This window comes from Alosa sapidissima, chromosome 1 (assembly GCF_018492685.1).
Source record: "Alosa sapidissima isolate fAloSap1 chromosome 1, fAloSap1.pri, whole genome shotgun sequence".
NCBI classification, from domain to species: Eukaryota; Metazoa; Chordata; class Actinopteri; order Clupeiformes; family Clupeidae; genus Alosa; species Alosa sapidissima.
The window spans coordinates 42,871,039-42,890,714 of NC_055957.1; the positions used below are offsets into that span (position 1 = coordinate 42,871,039).

Below are 19,676 nucleotides of genomic sequence, written 5' to 3' on the forward strand. Positions count from 1 at the left end.
TCGTCATATCACTTTGAGCACAGAGTAAGTTGTCCCCTGTTTTAATGTTACAACAAATTCACAACTTGTTTGACAGAATAAATGACAAGTTGATCGCTGTTAGAGAATGTTGCCCACATAATTAGCATGTTTTTCAATGCTTAGCGTCGTAGCCTAAATTTAGCAACAGTTTACCAGCTTGTGCTCTCTCTCTAAAAATAAGCTTCCCTTGTGTAGGAAAGCCTATTAAAGTCATGCAGTGAGTATACAGTAGGCCTGCTTATGCCTATGTGTTTGGATGTTGCTGCAGTGGCTGCTACAACAATTGAGGGAGACAGTGCTGGAGGAGAAGGAGGAGGAGAAGAAGGTTGAAAAGAATGAGAAGAGGGGAGAAAGAGCACATGCTGGGCAGTCCAGTACCAGGCAGGAGGAGGAGGAGAGAGACAGGCAAGAAACAGATGAGGACATGATGGGGGCTAGACGTAAAAGCCATTTATTTCATATTGCGCGCACATTTAAATGTTTTTTTTTTTAATGTATTGGGAGTTGGGGGCCTGTGTCCCAGCAAAGCTCTAGGTCTAGAATCGCCCCTGATTTTACCCTTTTGTTGATTTATGCTTTGGACTTTGTATTGAAGAACTTTGTTTTTGTGCCTTTGGATTACTTGGACCTTTTGACTGCTATTTTGGATTACTGCCCCTTGTCTTACTGCTCTGCCTTAGTTGGATTGTACTTTGTTTTGAGCCTTTGTCTGGATCTACTGAGCTTTTTGGAATGCTTTATTAAATCTGAACTTTTTACGTTACCTCTGCAGCTCCTTACGTTACCTCTGAGTCCTATCTTTAGCGTAGTGGTTAGCCAACTGCCCTAGCAATCCAGAGACACAGGTTCAATTCCTGATCCCGGTGTTACACTACAGTCAAATGATCAATACATGTCTTTGAGATATATCTGCTAATTTATTAAAATATGCAAATTATCTCATGAACTATGGGCGATACAAATATGTCCAAGCAGAAAGCAGACTCTACGTGAAAAAGTACTATAAATCAACCTGGCGGCTACTATAAACTCTGGGCCTGGATGAAAGGAGCAAAAAACAAGCTGCTCGTCAGATGGGGGAGGAGGCAGAACGTGGATATGGAGTAAGCGGGAGGTGGAAAACTGGAAGCCAGGAGCACACACACTCACACACACATTAGATGCATCAGATGCAGTCAAAACGGGTGAAAAGACACAACACAATAGAATCATGAAGGGCACTTCTGCGCCAATTCATAGGTATTTCTGAAAAGAGGATTCAGCACAAAAAAATAGAATTAAAAGAGAGAGAACAACTATATGACAGAAAAGACAGTGTGGTGTTTACTATGTAGAAATGTTTGAATGTTTAACAGCACTATGTAGAAGAATAAAATATAATACACTATAACTTACTATAGTAAGACAAAGTGAGTCCTTTGGAATAACTGACATTAAGTTATAAATGTATGTGTATTAAAATACTGACTTTTTTTTAAATTTGAATTACAATAATGAACAAACATATTTTATTTTCACTGATAACACACAAATGAATACATTGTTCCTGTCCATATGGAAACATTCAAACCTTCATAAAAAGTAAATGAACTTCAAGTCTAATGCCTTCAACAAAAGCTAATTTGAGTTTGAAGTTAACAAATATGGAGTTCAAATAATGACACAAGTTTGAACATGTGGTTTAGAGCTACTTTAACTGATTAAAAAACAATTGAGAAGCATATTCTGATGTGATCCATGCCTGGCAAGTAAAATTTATCAGAAGACCTGCAACAACAACAAAAATGCTGAGCTTAATAAAGCTGGAGAGGGCTACAATGTAATTGTAAAGAGTTTAAATATTCATCAGGCCACAGATCAATTGTCATACAAGGAGATGATTCAGTATTCTGGCTAGTCGCCCTTAGGTGGCACCCAGACAAGAAGTCAGAGTGGTTGTGTGCACATCCCATCTATATTTAGGCCAGGTGCAGGACAAAGTATACAAAAATGTAAAAACAAAAGTGTTTTTACACAAGAATACACCACATGCACAATTGTCAATAAAGTAAAGAAAAACCATGTAACAGTTGAATGCAAAGATTCATTGGGAGCTGGTTAACATATTTGTTCATGAGTTCACCATACTGTAACGTAAAAATATTGCTTTGAAATAGTTTACATGCAAATATTTTTAAGGCAGATCGTGGTTCATGCTGTGTTGTGTTTAAACTCCTGAAGTAAGAGTGATCCGCACAGGAAGGTAGCCTGAGGAGGAGCCAGGGGCTTGAAACGCAAAATAAAAACCTTTCAAGAGAGCGATATGGTGTGTTGATCACTCTCTTCTACTTTTGGAGTCATTTCTCTGATCCAGCACCCATCCAAAACGGTGAAAAGGGATGTGCGCGGTCACACGTTTACTTGTTTAAACTTCTGACCTCAAATAGTGGTTGTCTTCAGCAGCCATTTAACCCTTCCACTTCAACACAACACTGTAAATTGAGAGTGGAAGTAACATACAAACAAACAAAGCTGACAAAAAAGATTTAGAAAATTACAACATATTGCCTTGTTTACAGCATAGCTATAATTTATATTGAATCCTAATCCCGAAATCATAATCATAATATATTGAATTACAATGATGTGTATCATCTTGCCAGGTTCTTGCCAATACATGTTATTTGATAGCAAATATCTAGCAGTGTTATTTACTTTTTCTTTCGCTTTGTTATGACTAATCTCCTCAAGGAGCTGAAAACACAACAATTACAGTATAGCACTCGAACATTAACATGCATTTAAAATAAAATCACCCATCATTCCAACACACTGAATACCATCCTAAAGTTCATCCATTCAACTACTTAAACAATGTCAGATATTTAATGTCCCAGGATTAGTCTTCATGCTTATGTGTACAGTCTGGTGTCTTACAAGATTACTAAGAACTGAGAAACTTTTCCCGCACTGAGTGCAACTAAATGGTCTGACGTTGGTGTGCACCCTCTGATGAACCTTTAGGCTGCAAGACTGTGAGAACCTCTTTCCACACAACGCACAGCCAAATGGCCTCTCCCCGGTATGAACTGTCATGTGTCTTTTAATGTGGCTCGACTGGGAGAAGCGTTTGCCACACTGAGGGCAGCTGTAAGGCTTTTCTCCCGTGTGAACTCTTCTGTGTGTCTTCAGCTGATGGAGATGTGGAAACTGTTTACCACAGAAATTGCAGCCAAACAATCTCCCTGCCTGACCAGGTTGTGGGGGCCCAGCATGGTCAGGAGAACTGGAACCATCTCCCAGCCTGAGCTGAGAGGCCGTACCAAAGTCAACAAAACTCTCCTCGTAGCCTGGCAATGACTGCAGTTCTCTTCTCATCATTGTTGGGTGGATCTTGGTTGCCCTTGCATTGAACATTTCATTGACATCAGGTAATGCACTGAAATCTAGCCCTACACAGTCATGCCTCATTTGAGTATCTACTCCAGTCTTGAAATTGAGGGGATTCAGGTCGCTGTTGTCTCCTACTCCCATCATGCCAGCTTTATACCCTTTAGTGTGTGACTCAAAAGAGCTTCCCTCCTTCCATGCACAGTCATCTGCCTCCATTTTCAACGAACTTGAGTCAGTGGGTACTTCAGGCCTCCATCCAACGAAATTCAGAGATGATGTGCTGTTATAAGAACTTGTCTGGCCTGTACTGGATATCAGCTCAAGGTCTGGGTGAGGAGACTGGGAACTATTCTCCTCTGCAGATGACATGATTCTACTTTGGCTGGAAATAGGAGGCACTTCAATCTCTGGACTATATTGACTGTCATTTTGACACAGGGTCCTCTCATTAGCAGCCAAAACAGGGGCCTCCAGGTCAGCACTTTGATGTCTACCTGTGGCCATGAGATCATGAGGGTAATCGGATATTATTTGGGAAGCTGAGGGTCTTTCACCTTTGCTGGCCTTTGACGTATCTGTGTGAAGAAAAGCAAAGACACAGGAAATCCTCCTTTTAGTGGGTGAGTTTTCATGAGCACTTGTGTGATCTTGGATCAGAATTAGGACTACGCTCTGGGAAAAGTTGTGAGAAACATTTTTATGGACTGGATCAATCATTACCTACATTTTATTAAAAACAAAGCAATATCAGGAAAGTTTGTAGTAAAAGTGGTGCAGGGTGAGACACCAGGTCCATCCATTGTAGGGAAATGTTAGGCAATTTCTTTTTATCATTATTAGTATTTGTAACTTACAGTCATTTCTATAATGTTCATCTTCTTGCGTTTGACTTCTTATATTTTGCTCAACCATCTCTTCTTTTATTACTGGAACATGTGAGTGTGTTGGTGAACTGACTGCAGGCTTAAGAAAAAACGAAAATACACCAGACATGTTAATGTAAATGGAATATCTGCACAGGCATACAACCATCAGTCCAATGGCACATTAGTTTATGCTAAGTGATCCTGTTACAGAAGCCTAAGTTTTGCTCTAAATAGGCTAATAAAAGATGCAAAAACCTTACAAACACCAACAGCACAGTTCACAACATTTAAATGCTAATAAATCTTACAAATATGCCAGCTAGCTTCGTTTGAGCCAGTTTAATCTTAAAAGACAAAAAATTGAACCAGCATAATGGCCTAGAAAAATAGCCAAGCAATGCAATTGCAGAAAACTGGGAGTTCTTTAATGAAGCGTTTCAGTCTCAAGCATTTGGACCTATGCTTGTATCAAAAGTTTCATGGGACCCTTGAAATGGTCATAAATAGCTTGTGTAGAACTAAGTGTGAAACAATTTTTCACCAACCATGCAAGACTGTGCAGAGCCCAAATCATCATGGAAGGCAGTGATTCCATTTCCTCCAGAAGGTGTCTCACTAGTTCCAACTGTAAAGACATGGACAAAGATAGTGGAACACGACCTCATGAAAGATACCAGTGGATTTATTTATCCGTTATTGGTTATCTTGTCATAGGTTACGTAGGCTTCACTAAGGCAAATTAAGCTGTATCTAATATCTAAAATATGCAAAATTCCAACTGTGATGTGGATACACGCAGCTCAACCCTTACGAAAAAGGAATCTGAAAAACACAATTGTGGTAGGCTAGCTAATAGAAGTAGGGACACTAGAGGGCAAGGACATCACAGAGTTATTACAGTAGGTATTACTATAGTATTACAGTAACCACGATGTGTAGTATAGCTAGCTGCTATGATAATTATAGTTATACTAGAAATGTAGGCCTACAATATTTCTTTTTCGTAAGGTTGGCTGGTCTGTTTGAGGAAAACGTCGGGACTCGTGCACTGAACTAGCCTATATTAGAAGAGCAACCTTACCTGCTAAATGAGTTTGTTCTTTGGTCTGCTCTTGATTAATAGTGGCGGTTGTTCCTTCTGTCCCGTTGTCTGTATCTTGAGATAAGAGAAGCTCTATTGATTTTAATTTTCTCTTCAATGATTCGTTTTCTCTCCTGCTTCTGGTCATCTCCAGTCGAAAAACAGCATAGCCTTCATTAACAACTTTACAAATTTCCACCACTGCTGCATTTGCTAAAACCTCCATTACTGCGGAGATCTGTGAGCGGAAATCTATAGAATTAGACATATTTTAAAATTGCGTGCAATCTGAAAGAGTGCGTAAGGCTATGCGTTCACCAAATCCCCATTTCATAAACTATTATTTTCTCTTCCGGAATACCGTAAATATTCTGAAAGCAGCACCGTGCCACATAAGACGTTTTAGAAACAAGAGTAGGCTACAACTTTAGACAACCTTTATTATTTGCAGTCACACACAAAAAAATGCATGTTGTTACAACATTATTATTTTTTAAAATTATTTATTGGTATATGTGATGGTTACATAATTTACAGTTATATCTATATAATAAAAAGGGTTATTTTGCTACATGAATTGCCTGATGTCGGATGAGATTACTCAAGAAGGAGAAGTTTTTCCCACACTGAGCACAATGGAAGTTCTTTTCACCTGTGTGGACGGTCTGGTGAACTTTGAGGTTGCTGGAGTGAGCAAACTGCTTTCCACACTGGCCACAGCGGAAAGGCTTCTCCCCTGTGTGCACCCTGTGGTGCCGTTTAAGGCTGTATAGCTGGATGAATCGCTTGCCACACTGTATACAACAGTAGGGCTTCTCTCCAGCATGGATCTTCTGGTGTACTTTGAGTTGTTTGACAGTCATATAGCGTTTGCCACACAGCGTGCAGCAGAAAGATCTGCTCCTCCTTTGAGAGGGGACTGTAGCAGAGGTGGCATTGTCTTCTGAGTCTGATAGCACCCATGGAAGTTGCTGCCCCTGTGATTCACCAGATGAATTATCAAGGCCAACACACATATTATAAGACCCAAGTGTGTTCATGTCCATTGAATAGGACTCTGACTCAAAGACATTTCCCCCCTTCTTTTGAGAATGTGGTCTTTGGTCTCTTAGCCCTTGCATATCTTTGTCCGCGTATTCTTGTCTACAGAACTCAGGTTGTTTATTGGCTCTTTGCATCTGTATGTCACTGTGCCACTGGGACTGTGTATTCTGCTCTTCATGAACTGTAGACGGGTCAATTATTATGACATCTGGCTTTTCATCCGGACGTCCTGGGCTCAGCTCACCCATGGTTCCATGGACATGCCCAAGCCTGCTGCTGACGTGAAATGATGAATGGTCTAGACTAGGCCTAGTGGAACAAGATGGCCACTCAGAGTGATTGCGCTGTGACTTAGAGAAATTTCTAGAGCCTGCGAGTTGCGGTTTTTGCCTCATGCCATCTTTCCTGCTCTCTGGTTTGACGGCTTTGTCTGGTATGTTGACCTCAACAACATGGAAGACTTCTGTGGAAATAGATTTCATAATTTCAAACCATACATACTACATATATCAATATATTATTTCACTGTTATCCGTCAAGCGTATTCTTACATGTCTCAGCTAGTTTTCCACAAACTCACCTTCTGCACTGATTCCTGGTTTATCAGAACCTTCACTGATGCCTATTGTCTCTTCTGTATTCTCCTGTTTAACTGGTTTGGTTATGGTCTTCCTATCATCCAGGACTTTATCCTGGAAAAAGAAAAGTGATGTGAATAAATGAAAACGAAGATATCATTATTCACCAAAACCACCATCAAGGTGATGACATGTATTACAACTTGAGCCTTTATCATATATACCCAACCTCTTTCTACAATTTTGAATGGAATGCTCATTTGTTGTAGTGCCCTATTCAAATCTATTTATTGTGGGTCTGGGTCTGATTATGGTTCATATATCACAAATTGTCCACAAGCTATTAAAATGCCTTTACTTTCGCAACCCCAAAACATAGCACACCAGACTGATCAACCAAGGGTTATGTATTTTATCATTAGAAATTCAGTCCCAGTGAAGACAGTGGTGTTTCATTGTAACTATGATATAAGATATAATAATAATAATGAATATGACTGGGAAAATCTAAAGGATTAAAAGTGTCGCTTGTAACATAGAAATGCAACAGATAAAACGTTATTGGAAGCAAGTGATATGCTTTATTGTTATAAAATCTAAAAACATTTTTACAGCAATGACTTAAATTTTTCTTTAATTAAAAAATTCCAATAGAAATGAACACATAAATAATGTATTAAAGGATAATAAAAACCCACATTGTTATAAATGTTCTATAGTGCTAATGCACTTGCTTTTGGTGTCTCTTAAGGTTGCTGGGATGAGAGAACCTTCGCCAGCACAGATGACAACTGTATGGTTTATCCCCTGTATGGACATTCCTGTGCATGTGTAGCTGACTTGCGCTTACAAAACTCTTTCCGCACAGTGAGCAAGGGAAGGCTTTTGCCCTCCTATGAATAGCTTGGTGTTTCTTCAAGTCCTGTTCTGTGACAAACTTCTTCTGGCAAACTGAGCACCCAAATGGACGTGGCAGAGTAAAGGAAATGGGCTTTTTGCTTCTAATATCGCTGAGCGGCACATTTCTGGCCAGAGCTTCGACAACTTGAGTGTGATAAATTTCGTGGGTCTGGGTCCCTTCCACATGTACATGATTACCTACTGTTGTGGCAATCATGGGACAAGGCCTAGAACTGTGATCCGAGGAAGAGCTTATAGGAATATACTGTGGCTGCATAACATTCTCTCGATGTGATTCATGACACTGCTGTAAGCTAGTATTAGTAACACCTTGAGCTTTACTGTTACTCCCCTGCCTGATTTCTCTTATTTCCCCATGACTGGACAACAACTTCTGCCTCCAACTGATGCTGCTTTGCACAGAATGCCCTGGTGTTTCAGGCTCAACCACAATCACATCAGGCTGCAATTCTGATGCTGAAGAACAAGGTCTGCTTATGCTATTACCATCAACTACTCCGCCTGGTCTTTCCTCCAGATTCATGGAGCCTGTTTCAGTGGCTTGACAAAGAGATGATGGAATGACTCCCAAATCTGTCCACTCTTTATTTACGGGTAGTGTCGAAGGACTTTGGCCTTTATGGACTAGTTGAGCCTTGTTTGTATGATACAGTCTTTTAGTACTGAGCTCAGATCCAGTGTGCGGCAGACTGTGCTTTAGCCCTTCAGACTCTGCCTCTGACTTGTGGACGGAGTCTGATCCACTGACCTCCACGTCTGCATGCCTGGTCCTGGGCTCCACGGGGACTGCAGAAGGCAGGAAAGGTGCATCATCATCAACATCATAGGCACTTTCAAGACAACGACCAGATTCTGCAAAGAGAGAAAACAGGCTCCCAGTGTGGGCTTTGGAGAACTGTGTACATTTTTCCATACAACTCTGCTTTGAATATACAAATGTAATTACAGTGGGCAAAAGGCAACATAATAGCTTTAGATATTGATTCAGGTGTTGAGATGGTATGCCTGAAACTCCTTACCCTCAGCCTCTTGATCAAGGGGCTTTGGTTCCTCTGGCTTCTCCTCCTTGATAATCAGCAAATCTGGCTCTCCCTCCTCCATGTCGTCTGACTACAAGGCAAAAAAGATCTTTATCAACACATTGACATGTTTTTGTGCACCTCATTTCAGTGAACATACTGTTGAACACAACCAAATTCACATATTGAAACTGTATCAGAAGCAGCTCATGGGGGAACCTCTGACTTACCCCAACTTTACTGCTGGCAATTACATGTGGAGACTTTTCTACCGGCGCTTCTGTAGGTGGCGTATTAGTGCGGACATCCCAATTCCTGAAGCGACTCTTCACAGTCAATCCTGCTGCTGATCAAAGTAATTAGTGATTAAAAATTGTTATAACTGTTAGAAAATCTCTTCTGTAAAGAGTCAGATCCCAAAAGAAGCAGCAACAACAGAGGTACAACATAGGCTAATAAGCAATTATAGTCTACGTATACACGTGGTCAAGGAAATCAGTGCAGTCTGGGAATAATTAAAAGTAAAACAAAATGTTACCCTCAATCTACCTCACTTTCTGTTTATTTTAATGCATGAATTGGAGAATTTAGCAACACATAAGGTCTTTAAACCATAGCCTACCTCACCTACAGTTAGCACCTCTACCACTAGGGCCTGCATCTTGTTATCCCAGCCTCAATGGCCATAGGAATAGAACAGTTTCACAAAAGATCGTAGGCTAACAGATTTATCTAGATTCTATCACTCTTCTCGATCCTCACATTTTTTAGACCTACACGCACGTCACTTAGTAATAACAATTGTTATATCATCTCTATCTCAGTGATCTAACCAAGTATATATCTATAAATTGCATGGCCTAGCCTACACATCTCTCAACAATTTCGTTGATTCCGCGATAGGCTCCCGACCAAAATAAATGTGACTTTAGGCCTAGTACCTAATGTTGGAGTGATAACAACATCATTCCACTGCCAGTGACAACCACATAAACCTAAAACCACAAACGCAGGCCCTAAATTCAGAACATGTGTATGCCTAATGTTACAACAACTATCAAGCATGCAAGATCAGATAATGTGTCGCGGTAGCCTACCTGAATTAGCCCTCTCTCTGTTTTGTCTGTTCAGCAATTGCACACCATGGAAACGATTTAGAAAAGTCCCGTCTTGACATCTTCGTTCGGCACGAAGTTTAGCAATCTGAAGCTCCATTAATTTTATCTTTCTCTTCAGAAATTCGTTCTCTTTGTGGTTCTGAGACATCTCCAGCTGAACGACGGCATAGCCATCGTCAACAACTTTACATATTTCTGCCACGGCTGCATTGGCCAGGACCTCCATAATAGAGGCTATTTGCCCCTGAAAATCCATGGAGTGAGACATTGTTGTCTCTGCCCACGGTCAGATCAAATTCCTTATGTGAAATTAAATAAACAATAAAGGATGAAAACAATGTTTAAAATGGTAAAGGTTAGGCCCTCTTTTTCATTACAGCCAGTGATGGAAGGCGGCGTCAATAGTAGTGACGCAAAGGGCTTGTTTTTTTGTTATCTTTTTTACCGTACAGCTCCTAAAAGACGATCCCATTACTTTTTGTGCCAATTCGCTCAGCATCATCTCAAGAGTAGTGGCTGGCGAATGTATGAGCACTGTACAAAACCTGTACTTCCATTTGTCTTTATAGTAGCCTATTATAAAAGTAACAAGGGTTTGTGTTACTGCTAGGCTTTACAACAACAGATTCTCCTTTAGAATACTATCAGTGCAATCTCCTTCTCATATCAGTGATGTGACAGTGGGAGAAAAAATAGACTACTTACACTGCATGTGTTTAATATTACATTTTTGTATTACGTTTTAGTTCAGGTTCACATTACATACAATTGTTAGAACTAGAGCCCTAATTTAAATGCTGGGCAAAATCTAAAGTCTAATTGAAGCTTGTAATAACTATGCAAAATCTATTTGCAAATTTAATACGAGAAAGATGCTAAACACAAACAGGGTCAGCTAAAAGCTGTCTCACGCCACAATGCCCTTAGTTCATGCAAGAGAACATTGCTCATAGACTGACTTTGCACCTGCCCGTCATTTTAAATTAGGGCCCCTGGTGTTCTGTATTTGAGTTTCTCACTAATGCAACACAGGTCTACATTATGTACACACAACTTAAATCTCTCCATGAATGGCTCTCTAATGAAGTTCAGGTGACCGTGACATCCATTGATAGGGCAGTGAGAACATTCCCTAAGGCAGACAAGTGACTATTTAATATGCATTACCTATGCCTCTGCAGAGAATAGTGCTTACATATAATAAACAGCCTCCAATAGCAGGGGCATTTTGTTTAACCTTTGAGTTGTGTATTGTCTCTGCTGGAAATGATGGTCATGGGTTTGTAATCCACAATGTATGATGGATTTGTAGAAACAACGTAATTATGTGTGATGAACTGCTATAAAACAGGGCTTCGCCCAGAGAACTTTGGAGTTGCTGCTGGAACTTTACTGGAGGTAACATGTACCCAGCCGTGGTTTCCATCCCTGATCGTAATTAATCTTCACTGCTGCCTGTATTGCCTTGTCTTTAATCATTTTCACTACATGACTCTGGAAGTCAAGATTTCAGTCAGCCTTGGAAGTTTAGCCACATACATTTTATTTTAAAGTTTGTTTTTTCTTTAATCTTTCCTCAGCAAATTACATATGTGCACATTTTAGATATTCATAGGCAAGAGTCTCGAGTTCCAGAGACCATATCCAAAACATTCAACAATAGCAACATTTTATTGATCTTTCTCAACTTGTGACATTTATAGAGAAATGGAAAGAGAGGACACTACTATTATTTACATCAAATGTCTTTCTTAACTAGGCTACAACACCCCACCCCCTTACAAATGTATACACTGAAAAAAGGCTTAATACCATGAGGGAAAAGGTCTCTCATAGATCTCAACATTTTAAAAATCTCATCAGCAAAAACACTTCAAGTAAATCTACACAAGTTGTATATTCTTGCAGCCACTTTATAGAAAAACTCTCCAACTTGGTAACCTCATACATTTTACAACCCCATTTCCAAAAACGTTGGGACGCTGTGTAAAATGTAAATAAAAACAGAATATGATAACTTGCAAATCATTTGCACCCATATTTAGACTTTAGACGACATATTAAATGTTGTAATAGACCAATTTCACAATTCTATAAAAAATATATGCTCATTTTGAATTTGATGCCTGCAATACATATTATTAAAAAAATGGGATGGGGCAATAAAAGGCTGGAAAAGTTGTGCAATGCTAGAGAAAACAAGGAGGAACATTTCACAACTAGGTTAACTGGCATCATCATTGGGTAGAAAAAGAGCATCTCAGATTGGTTGAGTATCTCAGAAGTAAATATGTGGTGGTATTCATCACCGATATATCAGATGACACTACATTAAAAACACAGCTGTGTCTGTAATTCAAATCATTGCATGGGCTCAGGAAAACTTCTGATTATCAGTCTACAAAACACAGTTTGATGCTCCATCCACAAACTCTGAAAAACTCTAGTAGGACAAGTGTCCTGTGGTAAGCCCAATCAAAACGTGTAATTCATTTTAGAAATACTGGGCTCTGGGCTGAAGAGGGACCATCTAACTTGTTATTAGTGTACAGTCCAAAAGCCATCTAAGATGGTATGGAGGTGCTTTAGTGCCTGCCCATATGAGCAGCTTGCACATTTGGAGAGCCAGAATGAATGCTGAATGTTATACAGGTTTTGGCCAACATATGCAATCATGCAGGCAATGTCTTTTTCAGGAAAGGCCTTGAATATTTCAGGAAAATAATGCCAAACTGTATTCTACACATATTACAAGAGTTATCGCTCCATAGTAAAGTCCAGGTACTAAAATGGCCTGTTTGCGGCCCAGACCTGTCACACTTGATGTATATTGGGATGGAAAACACTATTATGAAGACCTCAGACTGTTGAGCAGCTGAAATATATAACATCTCTTGCTCAAAACTCCAATAACTAGTCTCCTCAGTTACCAATGTTTAGAAAATGTTGTTAAAAGACTAGGTGATGCAACACAGTGGTAAACATTCCCCTGTCCCAACATATAGCTGGCATTCTCCATTTAAGAATGACCATATATCTATATTTTTTAAAAACAATACAATTGATGTTATCTTTGCACTATTTTCTATTAAACATATGATTTAGGCTGCATATCTTGAAAATCATAGCATTCTGTTAATGTTTACATTTTACACATCATCACAATTTTGGAAGGGGGGTTGTAAGTCTATAAGCCCAACTGGATAAACGTATTGTACAATTCAGCAAATTGCTCCACACAGCCTGCTTGGCGATGGCGCTGTTTGTGCATTAAAAAAAACAAAAAAATGACTCCGGTATTCATACACAGTTCTAAAAGCTCAAATATCAACAATCTTTCAACAGAATCATGGACAGTCTCTTGAATGCAAGCCTATAGCTAGAGACTAGAGCTGGGCTAGAGGCACAGCGGAAATGAACAAACTGGTGGTTGAGAACACTGCTAGCTCCCAAAACTACAGCCTGACCTTTGGTGCCTGATGAGGCTGCCCTGTGTAGTGTACCATCTCCCACAGCCAGCGCAGCTGTGGGATCGTGTCTGGCCCGTATGGATGCTCAGATGTCTCTTCATGTGGCTGGACTGTGTGAAGTGGCGGCCGCAGTGGATGCAGCGAAAGGGCTTCTCACCCGTGTGCACACGCACATGGTTTGTAAGCTGGTGGCGGTGTGAGAAGCGTTTTCCACAGCGGACGCAGCCAAACGGCTTTTCACCTGTGTGCACGCGCTCGTGTCGCTTGAGGTGCGCCATCTGGAAAAAGACTTTCCCACACGATATGCAACGAAAAGGGGCATTGCCAGTGTTCCCTAATGAAGCCCGGCCAAGCTGCTGGGACCTCTCAGCCTGGTTTGCCTGGTGAGCTTGAGTCAGGTGGCAAGGTGATGTGGTGGGCATTTCACCTCTGTGATTTAAGGGAGGGCATGTTATATTGGAGCCACTTGTACTGTTACTTATCATATTCCCATGCTCAGATATGTTCCAGTCTGAGGTCATGTCTGTCTCCACTTTAATGGGCACTGAATCAACAAGCACCAGATCTGGCTCCCAGTCTATGGAACCAGCTGAGAGCAGACAGTTAGTGGCACTCTCAGAAGTGCCCTTATTTCTGGAGAAAGTCCCATGATCCACATCTGCATTTGATATGTTAGTGTTAGCACCTGACTTTCTCTGTTCCTGGGCCCATGCTAAAGGATCTTCTAGTAACTGACCAGCTTCTTGCCAAGTCCTGAACTGGGAATCATCTTCTGTTTGCCTCTCTGCCTCTCTGTTGTGCTTCAAAGTGTGGGCTTGATGAGGGTGACTGGTCTTGTCGGAGTCTGATTTCTGAAGGGGCCTTGTCTCTTCCGTCCTGACTTCTTCGGAGGAATTGACACAGCCTTCATTGTAGTCATCGGTCACAACATTTTCTAAAACACCAGCAAGAAGTTACACACAACAAGATGTCAGTGTTAAGCTTTATTAGGATAGAGAAGTGCAGTAATTATTTGATATATATTATGAGAAGCTGTTGGCATTTGTCATCAATGGGTTCTAGTTCGCCTTACGTCTGCCACTCATGCTGTAGCCTAGACTACAATGGGAATGATGCATATGCTATATCATTTTCAGTTATTGATAGCAAAGTGTTTGATTATTTGATTACTATGAGTGTTTAATAATAGATTACACAATGTACAATATTAAAGGTGACAGAATGGAGGAACAAAGTATTCTGTTCTCTGATGTTAACAGAAAAGATAAGCAGCTTTGGTCTGTCAAGAAACATGGTCAGCTGCTATTTCTTTTCACAAGACCATTTATAACTCTATAACTAGGTTGGGGAATAAAATGGCCCATTTTAGCAGATATCTAGCACCCCTTCATGCTTATCTGGTTCTCAAATGAATAATTAAATGACCTTTACATTGATTGGCTGGCAGCCAATCACCGTGCATTACAGGCTCCAACAACTTCTACCAGAGACAGTTCTTTGCTTCTACCTGAATCTCTAACTCAAAGTGGTAACGTAATGTGTGGAAGGGGCCAGTGATCAGAGAGATGGTTTACGTCACACTCTCTGTCCTCTTTAAATTGGCCTGTTTTTAGCAGCCATTTCAAAGTCAGAGATTTCCATATGAAGGAGGAAACAACCATGTTTTGGGTACACAGTAGCTCTGCGGCCATAGACCAAACTCTCCTTATTCAACAAAGCCAAGGTAAAAATGTTCTTAAAAATAGACCTCCTAGCAAATGTATATCTGGGTTAATTAAATTTCCAAGCAAAATCTTTATTTATGTGATTGAAACATATAATTTAATTTGAGGTTGTTTATATAGCTCACTTTCTTTTCTTTTATAATTTCTGTTCTTCAAAAATTAAACACCATGAACGGCATGAATGAAAGAACACAACCCAATGATATGTGGACATGTGTAATGAAGTATTGAGCAACAAGATGTAATTTCCCAACTTGGCATTGCCTACCTCTTGATAGACACGATGTGGTATAATCTGCAGTGTTATCTTCAGTCTTGACTGTTGCCAGTTCTTTGCTTGCACCTGTTAACTAAAACATAGGAAGTTGTCATGAGTCATACAATAACAACTATTACATTTTGTCACTTTTAAAAGGTTATCTGTATATATATATATATATATATCTCACTTGCTGCTGGCCATGAGTATTTTGATTTCTGTGCAAGGGCCGCTTCTGACTGGTATCCTGATTTTGTGACACAGAACCATGTTCCACTTCTGGTATTGAATTGCTATTCTCTGTAAATAGAAAAAAACACCACTCCCATGAAGTTTTAATATCAACATTGCATTTAGAACTACATTTGCCCTGCCCTATAAGGGAAAGCATACAGCCTTTTAAGATGCATGAAACAAACTAACCCATGAGAGGCACAGGCCTACAATGAATTGAAGGTTAGGCTCCTGGCTTAGGAGTTGGCTAGGCACTGATGTCGAAAGAACATGATCAAGATAATTTAGGGATCAGTGACTCCTGAAGTTATCTGGATAAGCCAGTAACCTTGCTTCAAATAGTAGCATTCTTGTATCAAGATACCCTCCAAACTACTAGGCCTAGTAGGCCTACGGACTAAACCCATGAAATGTGGGATAGGCTACTCAGGATACTATTTACAGACCTCTGCTATAATATCTGAAATCTCTAGAACGGCAGTGCAGCTGTCCATAAGACCACATACTATGGGGGTCGCCCGATAAAATCTCATCGCCACAAGACTTAAACACAACATCTGGGCGACTCACGGAAGCTTTGAATGGAGTGGAATGTTTTGCCCCGCATATGGACACCAGCAGGTGAAGACAACCTTCCTAAACCATATCCCTGTGCTCCATGCCTCTCCGAGCATACGCGCCGACAACGAAGTTTCGTCATGTGCAGTTTTTTCTTCAGAGAGTCGATCTCGTTTTGACTCTTCGAAATTTCAAGGCGCAAAACTGCGTAGCCATCATCCACTACTTTACAAATTTCTGACACTGCTGCGTTGGCCAAGACCTCCAGTATAGAGGCTATCTGACCGTGGACATCAACTAAGTTAGACATTGGAGAGGACATTGTTATCAACTGAGATTGTACACCGATGTCAGCGGCTGTAGAATGTAAACACACATTTTAAGGAACCACAGAAACATTTCCGGGTGAGTATCGTAAAATATCAAAATAAAAGTATGAAGTAGCCCAATCCATGGGGATGGCTAGTGTGACGTCAGGAATCGTTAGGAATCAAGGTCACGTAAACAAAAATGGCTACAGCACAGGAACCATTTCCCCCAAACAATCTTTGGTTCCCCTTTCTTTTACTGTCTATGAACCGGTCACGTAGTGCTAGCCATGCCCATTGATGTCCACGGCTGGTCCACGGTGAAATTTCTTTAGGCCTACAACAAAAGTAGACCACAGCAAAGCACAAATCTGTAGAACATTTTCAGATCAGGCAGGTCTTTAGTGTAGGTTTTTCTTCACATAGGTTCATAATTTCATGATAAGATGATTTCAGGTTATTTCATAAGACATTCTCAGTAATGTGAAAATAGCCAATGTTAAAACATGATCCTATTATAACAAAATTAACTTTTCATGTTTTTGTATCTTTTCCTATGGAGTTTTCAATATGAATATAATATCTGTATTTGTCAACCAAACTAATATCTCTGACACTTTGTCTCATTCTCTTATTTACACACAATAGCCTATATAGGCTATTGTGAGGTCCACAACAGCAGTTTTGAAATAGGCCTATAATAAACCGCTATATGTTATGTTTATGGTTCTTAGATGCATTTGAGGCATCAATGCCCTCCACCAATGCGTCACCAAGTCTAAAAAAAAACATCAGAAGTTACCTCCAGACTTTCAAATGCATGCCAGGAAAGAGCTTTTGTAGTCATTGAACTACTAAGGTATATTAACCTGCTCTGCATCTGGAAAACTGAAGCTCGCGAGATCAGGATGGTCTCACGAGGCTAAAGGTATATGGCTGGAGTTGCTATAGGCTACTGGTAGCCTGGGTGCCATTCCAAACTTAGTCCCGCCCACAACATTTGAGGTCGGGAAGTTCGGTCTGGCATTGTTCCATTGTGGTGGAAGTATGCTCGCCTTATATCGGGCGGACCAATCAAATCAGGCTTTACGATGATAGACAGGTGAGCAACAGCGTCTGGTCTATCACGTCATCTGAGCTTTGATTAGGCTTATGTTTGAAACAAAAACGCTGTGGCTAGAAGCATACGGCTTTTAAGACCCCATATGGAAAATTCATATTATTTAATGAGGTTGTATCACTGAAAACGATTATTTCTGAAAACTTTGGCCAAAGTTGAGATGTGGGAAAACTTGTGGTTTCACTTTCATCAAGGGAAAACAGCGCTGTTGCATTGTGACATGTTCCCTCATTCGTTTGAAATCTCTGATTGACCACCTGTTCGAAGGATTTGCAACAGCCTTTCCCAGCTGTTTAACATGTTTGTAGCATATCACTGTTCAACAGAATTATTTTTAAAAACGGAGGGGATATTAGTCCAGTGGACAGAAAGCTGAACCCGGAAATGTTGAGTACACCAAAGTTTTATGATGGAAATATATAGTATGGGTTCCCAGCATGCAGAAACTGTTGGATGCTAATTTGCATATGTTGGGCAATTTGTGTAATTTAGCTAATTAGCATAATCACCTATATTGATCATATTATAAGAGCTGCTTGGCCAAAATGGACCATGTTAGTATGTTTTAGGGGTTACTGGAGATGCTGAGTCCATATCTGACATTTTCAAAATTCAAAATCACTATTTAAACTTGGTTTGGTCATGTTTTTACTCTCATTATGCTGATTTTTGAGTTTTTGGGGGCGATTTAGACGGATTTTTGGAGGATAAAAATGTTCAGTGTTTAGGAATAATTTGGATTCTCAAGTTATTTCTGAATTCCACAATCATTTTGGAAATAGCTATTCACTGGCCCTCTGCTGTGACTCACAATTGAGTAACAAAGGGAAGAACTAGCCTCTACTACTCCTCACTGTCCTCATCCGTTGTCCTGTCGCCATCTTCTCCAGACTCTTCATCCCTGTCCTTCTGCTGTTTTTGATGTGTAAATATATTGCCACATGTAACATCACTGCCTTTGCAGAAACAATAATTAGTGCAGGCCAGGCCTACTTTCCAGATACATGTATACACAGTTTTAACCCAGCTTTGCAGTTATTACACCGCTGGCATCGACTTGAAATAAGGACACCGGTGTTAGAAAAGTTCGTCGTTTATTCTGCTATTCAGCACACTTCAGAACCCACGTTAAAACTGAACACACTCTTCTTCTTTTCTACTAGCCATAGCATTTTGGATACTGATATAAACGCTCTACTGCCACCCCCTGGACAAACATTATAGCTGTAACAGATTGAAATACTGAATACTACATAGGTCTCTTACACAGTTACAGCTGATAACATCTAACAAATCAGGAGGAGCAACAGGACTTGAATCGAGGGTGGGCAAGTTCCTCTTCTTTCTTCATACCTGTCTTCTAACTCCCTCCAAACGCGGTTATATCCACAGCCGGTGGATCAGGATGGTCTGCTGCTTTCCAAAGCAGCACCTGTAGATGGGCACGTTTTCCATGGAGGAGCAAGACCTCACCGCCAGGGATGAATTACTGCACGGGCCTACCGGGCCAGGCCCAGGGGCCCAAGGGGTCAGGGGACCCTGAAGCCCAAGCCTTTGCATGAAATCATTGCCTCAATATCAACACATCAGGATGTAGGCTATGAATCTGATTGAATTTAGTATTGGCCATCCCCAAAATGCACCAGAATACAGGAAATCACATCAAACAAATTAAAACATTTCTGAGGAAGGACCCCCAAACCCCCCTTCCACATATGCGACAATTAATGGGGGGCCCTTAATACATCTGGGCCCAGGGGCCCGAAAGTTCATAATCCGTCCATGCTCACCGCTAGGAGGAGGCCCAAGCAAAAGGATCCGACAAGACAACAAGACAGCTGAATGTGGTAGAGTTGTAATAGAAATAGTAGGCTTAAACTATAGGCTAATCTGCATAAAGTGTGCTGTCATAAATATCAGACATTCAGTATTCTCTCTTTTTATATCTGGATGTAAAATAATACAGATATATTACATTGTAAT

General features: G+C 40.4%; 3 protein-coding genes across 6 annotated transcripts; all 3 read right to left on the bottom strand.

Annotated features, from left to right (window-relative positions):
- Positions 1–1,506: 1,506 nt before the first annotated feature.
- On the bottom strand, positions 1,507–5,757 carry LOC121712163 (zinc finger protein 45-like). The gene is made up of 4 exons (XM_042096255.1): positions 5,341–5,757; positions 4,805–4,884; positions 4,248–4,356; positions 1,507–3,968 (listed from the first exon to the last, which is right to left on the bottom strand). Exons 1-4 carry the CDS (start codon positions 5,606–5,608, stop codon positions 2,878–2,880), a joined length of 1,548 nt encoding a protein of 515 aa, XP_041952189.1. The 5' UTR covers positions 5,609–5,757; the 3' UTR covers positions 1,507–2,877.
- Positions 5,758–5,782: 25 nt separating this feature from the next.
- LOC121712142 (zinc finger and SCAN domain-containing protein 2-like) lies at positions 5,783–10,412 on the bottom strand. Of its 4 annotated transcripts, none has more exons than XM_042096220.1 (6): positions 10,000–10,412; positions 9,133–9,248; positions 8,903–8,993; positions 8,632–8,735; positions 6,965–7,076; positions 5,783–6,844 (listed from the first exon to the last, which is right to left on the bottom strand). In XM_042096220.1, exons 1-6 carry the CDS (start codon positions 10,286–10,288, stop codon positions 5,901–5,903), a joined length of 1,656 nt encoding a protein of 551 aa, XP_041952154.1. In that variant the 5' UTR covers positions 10,289–10,412; the 3' UTR covers positions 5,783–5,900. The 4 variants fall into 4 exon arrangements, with proteins under 4 accessions (XP_041952154.1, XP_041952164.1, XP_041952146.1 ...); XM_042096230.1 differs by having other exon boundaries at positions 5,784–6,847; positions 8,632–8,669; XM_042096212.1 differs by having other exon boundaries at positions 5,786–6,847; positions 9,133–9,245.
- A 1,263-nt stretch (positions 10,413–11,675) lies between these two features.
- On the bottom strand, positions 11,676–16,656 carry LOC121712210 (zinc finger protein 880-like). Its single transcript, XM_042096301.1, has 4 exons — positions 16,278–16,656; positions 15,664–15,773; positions 15,483–15,564; positions 11,676–14,424 (listed from the first exon to the last, which is right to left on the bottom strand). Exons 1-4 carry the CDS (start codon positions 16,585–16,587, stop codon positions 13,463–13,465), a joined length of 1,464 nt encoding a protein of 487 aa, XP_041952235.1. The 5' UTR covers positions 16,588–16,656; the 3' UTR covers positions 11,676–13,462.
- Positions 16,657–19,676: the final 3,020 nt, after the last annotated feature.